At 36.5% G+C, this 7,727-nt stretch overlaps 1 protein-coding gene across 1 annotated transcript; it reads left to right on the top strand.

Moving 5' to 3' along the window:
• The first annotated feature begins 1,010 nt into the window (after window positions 1–1,010).
• On the top strand, window positions 1,011–5,212 carry ndufa4l2a (NDUFA4 mitochondrial complex associated like 2a). The gene is made up of 4 exons (XM_048192733.1): window positions 1,011–1,164; window positions 1,594–1,679; window positions 2,026–2,086; window positions 3,173–5,212. Exons 1-4 carry the CDS (start codon window positions 1,123–1,125, stop codon window positions 3,227–3,229), a joined length of 246 nt encoding a protein of 81 aa, XP_048048690.1. The 5' UTR covers window positions 1,011–1,122; the 3' UTR covers window positions 3,230–5,212.
• The last annotated feature ends 2,515 nt before the right edge of the window (window positions 5,213–7,727 follow it).

Genomic DNA, 7,727 nt, shown 5'->3' with positions numbered 1-7,727 from the left:
CCCCAGTACCTAAGTGAGCTCTTAATGCATTATAGTCCTTCACGTCTATTGCGATCTCAGAATTCAGGCCAGTTGATAATACCCAGAATATCAAAATCAACTGAAGGCGGCAGATCCTTTTCCTATTTAGCACCTAAACTCTGGAACAATCTTCCTAGCATTGTTCGGGAAGCAGACACACTCTGTCAGTTTAAATCTAGACTAAAAACACATCTCTTTGCTCTTGCATACACATAACACATTATCAATACATTGACATTTTTCAAATCCGTTAAAGGATTGTTACGCTGCAATAATTAGGTCGGCCGGAACCGAGAACATTTCCCATAACACTAGATATACCTGTACATCAGAATAAGAATGGCATCTACGCTAATATCAGTCTCTCTGCTTATCCTGAGGTTTGCTGGGTGCTGGATCCAGGCCGTATCCAGATCAGATGGAGAACCTGTGTCTGGACCTGACTACAACGTAGCCCAGGAGACAATGGGCCTACAGATCCAGTTCTGGCTGCATCTGTAATTCAGATTTTTAATCCCCGTATCCGCTTACATATATTTATATATAATCTATTTTTAATCTCTATAATAAAAATGTATAATTCAGATTTTGATCTCCATATCCATTTACATATATTATATATATCTTCCAAGGGGTTTTTTCCCTCCTAGGACTTTTTTCCCAGTGTTAGCACGCTGGGTTTTTCTCCTAGGGGTTTTTTTCCACCCCTGGGAGTCAGCCGACATTGGCTTAATGTAGCACCATCTTGTATATGTTACATATTACCATGCTTGCTTGTACAGCTTATTTTTAACCACTTCTCTTTTTTCTGTGCTTCTAATATGTAAAGCTGCTTTGAAACAATTACCAATTGTAAAAAGCGCTATATAAATAAATTTGACTTGACTTGACTGACTTGTTAAGGCCGCATTGTGTTTTGTTTTCGAGGGGGGAGTTACACATTCAGTATTTTTGCACATTCAGTATTCATAAAAAAAATCATCTCTCTCTGTCACTCTCTCAATCTCTCTCTCTCTTCAAACAAACTCCCATTCCTCCCTCCCTTTCTTAGCAGCTGTAACACGGACACACACACACTTCTGCTCTTATTCTCCAGTAAACATGCTGCAGAAACTCCGAGATCAGATCAAGAAACATCCTGGAGTGAGTATTTTAAATTCTACTTCTCTTTCTACATTTTTTTTCAAACAAGATTTGTTTAATAACAAACATTAATAAGGAAATATGATTTTATTAGGTTGCTAAAGTAGTGTCAAGAATAATCTGTTAAAGAAGTGTCAAGAATAATCTGCTCTCTCTCTCTCTATATATATATATATGTGTGTGTGTGTGTGTGTGTGTGTAGTATTAGTACACATCTTAATTTAAAAATGTAAAACTTAAAATAAAACTTTAAAATCAGACAATTAGAACTGAGGGAAAAAAATCTTATTCAAGGAAAAAAAAGAAGAAGGGAAAACAATGTTTTGATTCAAATCATGCTGATCAAAGATCTAATTTTATGGGACACCGGACATTTATTTTATAACACTTTCCAAGAGAACAAACCATAAATCATATCATCTTTCACAGCTCATCCCACAGTTTTTCTTCATCTGTCTGGGCATGGGTGGAGCCTTCCTTTATTTGTTTCGTCTTGCCAGAGGACCTCATGTCACGTAAGGAAATGATTAAATCTATTAAAATACATTAATGGGTAAAGCATGAACAGTGCAAAGTAAATACATGTTGACCTGATTCTTCAGACATGGGACAATTAGTTTGGAAATTTTAGATAATTAATTTGATCCTGTTAAAACCATAAAGCACCATAAAAATGGCTATTGCCATGTGTGTTAGTACATGTGTGATATGATAAATCTTTTAAACTTTAATTTAAAATAAACAATTTACATATTATAATTTTATATCTGACAGTGTTGAAATACAAATTGTGATGGCAAGTAATTAAGAAAGTAAAGGCAAATTATTTGAAATATTTCTTTATCTTTTGGCTCTTGACAGCTGGAACAAGAGCAGTAACCCTGAGCCCTGGAACCAGCTCAGTCCGAGCTACCAATACAAGGTACATCATATCAGCTGTGTTCCACAGATTCGATCCTTTCCACATTTGGGGGTTTTGAGCATGAAAGTAAACTATAACAGGGTAAACCTCTATAGAGGTACATAGGAGATCATAACAAATATCATTCATTATTTTTATTATTAGACAGGCTTCAGCAGCAAAAGGAATTTGCATTTCCATGATTTAAAAAATATAGAGGTGGATTCTAGCAGAAGAGAGTAGCAATAACTCCCTCAGCATATGTATGAGAAACACTCAATTTTTATATAAATTTATATAATTTAATGCTTGCACAAAGTATAATGTTAGACATTTTCATTACTTTTTTTAAATGATCCATGTTAATTTCAGAAGTGTGTCATCACTGTCTGTGAAAAGGGATGGACCCTTATTAACACCAGCAATCTTCTCTGTTATTATTTTTGTCATTTTAATATGCAAATCAAAGTACAGTACTAATTGCATATTTATGTCATCAAAAGTGCAGGTTATAGTTTGCAATGTGATGAAATATTCAGTTGTGGTTGGTTTTTGTCTGATAAACAGAACTTTAGTTATTTTATAGCTACTTTCTATTTTTTTTTATATTTGCAAACATTTCAAAGTCACAGTTGCACAGTGAGTTATTAAATATAGAATCAGAAATAGCTGTCCTCTTGAGAAGCACACAAAGTGACTCACAAATGATTTCAAAAGAATGTTTTATCACTCAACTAAATGGCTTCATCAGTGTAGAACAGTATGTTTTGGTATTTCCTGTGGATCTCATTTCCCTGATGGTTTGATTTGTGGCAAAACAAGCACTCCAGGAGGAGCCAACAGAGAGCTGTAGAAAAAGTTCAGACATTTCATCAAACTGATGTCCTGCATGAGCTGGGCTGACAAAATCAAAAGTTAAAATGAAAACCAAACGCTGGTCAGTGCCTGTGTGGGTAGAAAAACCTGAGACAGCACACCAGATTTACACTTTCTAAATGACTGAAACCTAGAAACTTGCTCAGGAAATAGGCATAGTAATAAAAGACTCAATGAAATGGCTCAAAATAACACAATCAATGTATGTTTTCTTTTCCCAATCTTCTTTAGTTTGTGGCCATTAACACAGACTATAAAAACCTGAAGAAGGAAGGACCAGACTTCTGAAAGCATCATGGTTGTTGGCTCAACTTTCATCATGAGATGCCCTTGTACCTCACGTGCAAATACAAACAATTATTTTTTTTTAATCTAATAATGAGTAAAATAAAACAAATGTAGGGTGATTTGCGAAGAAGACCCATTTAAAACTTGTTTAAGAGAAATTACACTTTTATATCTTCACAAAACTTGCTGATAGAAGTACTAATTAGCTTGAGATTAATTCACTGAAAAAAATGACTAGACTAGTGTTACTTTTATTTATGTGCATTAGACATTAAGCTTTACAGAGACCCCCAAAATTGCAGAGATAACATGACCTCCCTCAAGTGAGCATGAGAAAGGGCAAAAGGAAGACGAGCAGATGTTTGTCTTTCTGTAAACAGAACCTGAAGAGCAGAGACTCATGGGAAGGAGATTGAGGTCCTCAGGCCCGCCCTTGAAGTCTGTGATTATTTGGACAAGCAGCATCTGTTCAGAGTGACAAACTGATACTCTCAATCAAGGAGAACAACACGCATGTTTCTCTCACTATCTTTCTATCTGCACTTTTTTTTAATCAAAATTTTTATCATCACTGCCATCCAACCATCTTACAACACACGTTCTCCTCGCTGAGTTGGCAAACCGTACAAACAAACACAGGAAATAGGCAGTCATTAGACTTACAGTGTTTACTCTTCAGACCCCCAGAGATTTTAAAAGAACACATATAAAGATGCAAACATTTTATGCATGTCCTTAGCTACTGACAAAAATCCCATAAACTGGGAATGAACTAAGGAGGTTTGTTTTGTTTGATTTCCAGTGACTCAACAGACAGATTCTCTTCTCTTAAACTGACTAAACTCATGTCACAGTGTGCGTAGTATTGATAATAATTTAGTAACATGCAATAAACCAAACTGTAAAATGATTTTAAATTACAATACTGTGAAGGTAAAATGCACTTCAAAAACTGACAATGGACGCAGAGCTTTATTTACACCAGTGAATTGAGTTACTGTGATGAATTGAGGGGGTCTGATGACCAAACTCTACACGATATGAAATACAAGATTTTTACATTTTAATGGAAGTTTGAGCAAAACGTGCCATCAGAGGCTTCTGTACATAGCAGGGAAGGCTAAAATTTAGAGAATTTGGTCCCTTTTTTGTTCATGAGAAATACTGATTTGAATTAGAATCATGTTCATGCACATATTTTGTTAATTTAACTTTAAACATTTCAATTCATGAACAATTAGGAAACATTTTGGAGAAAAAAACATACATAAAATATAGGATAATCATAAAAACTATGGATGCACCGAATATTCGGCCACCGAAAATTGACCCAAAAGTGCATTTTCGGTCGAAAGACTTTTATCACTGAAACAATACGGCCGAAATGTTGTGATGACGCAAACAGAAACCGCGAGATCAGCTCCCCTGATGCATCTGTAGCAGACGTTATTCCTTTAATCGCAGCACTAAAGCATTGCAATGTGCTAAATAAATATTTGCATAATTTACAATTGATTTATTCTTTGAAACTTTAATATTAATTTATGCAATTGCAATGCCTTGATTTTAGTAAAGTTAGTACACAGTCATAGCCATAAATGCAATGGTACTAACAATTGGCATAATTTCTTTCGGTTTCCGGTTTTCGGCCTTGGTTTCCTCTTTTTCGGTTTTTGGTTTTGGCCAAGAATTTTCATTTCGGTGCATCCCTAATAAAACATTTATTTATTGACTTTTACCTACAGATATAGGCCTTTTTTACCATGGTGTTTGCCACAGTAATTATGCATTTACTGCTCTAAGTGGTGCTGTAATGGGTGATGCCCTGGTTCACACACTGTGAGACAAAATATATTCAGTTTCACATTGCTGGTTTGCATAGAGTTCAGTGTTTGTATTCCCTGTACATTTTGATACAGTTTGAGCAATATAGCCTATATTCTGTTTTGTGCAAAATGAATAAAGAGCACTTCTGCAAAAAAATCTACTTTTGTCCAATGTTTGTCCTACTTTATATATATATGCACATATTGTATTTAGTTTAGTTTCATCAGATTGCAAAACCAAATTCTCATTACTTTGCTGTCAAAAATGAAATTTCTTTCATTAAGTACTCACCCTCATGTTGTTCCACACCCGTAAGACCTTCGTTCATCTTCAGAACAAAAATTAAGATATTTTTGATAAAATCTGAGGTATTTGTACTAAAAATAGACAGCAATACACAGCAAAACAAAAATAATGACTTTATTCAATAATTTCTTTTCTTCTATGTCAGTCTCCCGTGCAGTCGACGCAGTGCAGCACTTATTTACCGTGCTTATGTGTTTACGTTTTTTTTTTCTTGCAGAACTTACAATTACATATATGATATCATGGGTTATTGCATACATCATAGTATGAGATTATATACACAGAGAAAAAGCACAATGACAAGGTTAAATATCTTTGAATAATTCATCATAATGCATAAAAAAAAAATTAATAAAAAATTGTATTTATTAGCCTAAGGGATGAAACGAGAGTTAAATTTAACAAGAACATTAGCCAATCACTGTCAATCATTAGCCAATCACTGAGTGTTTTACATTCAGAAGTTAGAAGAGTTCGCAGGGGAGGCTAGCCTCCCTCAGTATATCAACCAATCATGATCGAGACATAAATTATGTGAATGTTACGTGATATTAGTTTGAACTGTACGGAGCCCCGCACATGACATGCAAGAAAAAAATAAATAAATCGTGCGCACGATTTACTATTTCGTTCCCTCAAATTAGTAAATCATGTGCACGAATTAGCCTACCATTTTTTTCCTGCATGTCATGTCCGGGACTTCGTAGAACTACTACCACTGTGCTGATGTACCAGGTATCTTAATAGAAATGGAAAGTAGCAATATTGAATGTTTGATTGCCAACAATTTACCAAGCTATCATTCAAACAGTATCTACAAAATTAAAAGTGAAGGAAGACTCCACGCCTAAGTTGGATATATAGGCTACAGCAGTCAGCTTCACTCAATGGCCCAACACTCAGGCAAATCGGTGCTCGTTCACGCAGTGTGAATGAGCAAAGACGCGATCTGAGAGAATCGCCGACGCCCGTGAGATATTTGGCATGCTAAATATCTGGACCTGTCGGCGATTCAAAATCCAGCTGTGCGAAAAGTGTTCTGACTGAAAACTACATCGGCGATGACCGACAACCAATGAGAGAGCAAGATACAGAGCAGCGGGGAGTTCGGGGAGGAGTTACAGACCACTCTCGTTGCAGAACACACAATCCTTGTTCCTCGCGTCTCCCCAACCATTTCCTCCTCCATATTCTTCTTTTCTTTTTCTTGTTTTCGCTGCAAATCAGCGCACAGGCAATTCGTATTGCAAGCTTCTTGCGGGCTACCATTTCTAATAATAATCCCAGTCTCACATGAGAACTCCGGTCTTGCACGCGTGATATCGCGTTGTTTCCTTGTCACATTTCCCGTGGTTTGGTTGCGAAACGTAGTTTGCGTGCCAGACAGAGTTGTCGGCGATTCTTCCTATTGTGAAGTCATGCAGTGTGAAACCCTCTGTCGCCGATCCATCGTGCAGTGTGAACACAGCAGCGACTGAATGCTGGCCAAGATAGTCATGCAGTGTGAAAAGATCAGTGACCCGACTACTTTGAAAATCGTGCAGTCTGAACTCGGCTTAATGAGGAAGCATCAGTTAGACTACTGAGAAGTGCACATGCAAAACCAAAATGGGCGTTACAAATCAGTGGCCAATTTCAAACTGTCGATAGATTTGTTCGACTCCATGCAGCGCCGCATAGATCGGCTGCTGCATGACAAAATCTATGCATTCAGGGCTGCGTTCAGCCCCGACAAAACGTTTTTTAAACGCAAACGGTGGTGCGTTGAACACCCCGTTCTGATGACGCAAGAGTTGCAACTATGGCAGCTGAGAAGGCCATTCTTTGTGTTCTTTTTGAAGATTTTTGGAGCCTGATGAAGTCGGTATAAATACGTGTTTAATACTTCAAAATACACTCAATATTACAGTCACTGCCCTTGCCTTCCAGAATAAAAGAGAACATCCCAATCGAATGAAGGGATTTGTGGAAGCTGTTGTTCCTAATTATTGTGATCCAACATTTGCCTCACATTTCATGATGAAAAGACAAACATTTCAGGTGAAGGATGTTCCGTGTTATGATCTATATGACCTTTTTTATTGTGAGTATTAGGCTTATCATTATTGATGATCACTATTGTTGTGCTGTGATATTGTAATATTTACCATTATATAATCAGAGGAGAATATGAAAGTGTCACTCCAAAATACAATAGCAAAATATATAAATACATATAGTACTTTTATGTTACATTCATACCCATTGTGCAAGCTGTCTCTTTAATACCGCATGGTTTATATACATGTTGTTGCTGATTGGGCTGACATTTTTGACACACCAACCAAACGAGAAAACGTATCTCAAACCTGTTGCACACTGTTTC

This window comes from Megalobrama amblycephala, linkage group LG6 (assembly GCF_018812025.1).
Source record: "Megalobrama amblycephala isolate DHTTF-2021 linkage group LG6, ASM1881202v1, whole genome shotgun sequence".
In the NCBI taxonomy this organism is placed as follows: Eukaryota; Metazoa; Chordata; class Actinopteri; order Cypriniformes; family Xenocyprididae; genus Megalobrama; species Megalobrama amblycephala.
This window is presented reverse-complemented; position numbering and strand designations above follow the sequence as displayed.

Coding starts and splice junctions, on each gene's coding strand:
- ndufa4l2a (XM_048192733.1), top strand. CDS start 1,123: ATGCTGCAGAAACTCCGAGATCAGATCAAGAAACATCCTGGA. Junction 1,165..1,593: donor AGATCAAGAAACATCCTGGA/GTGAGTATTTTA, acceptor CATCTTTCACAG/CTCATCCCACAGTTTTTCTT. Junction 2,087..3,172: donor GTCCGAGCTACCAATACAAG/GTACATCATATC, acceptor AATCTTCTTTAG/TTTGTGGCCATTAACACAGA.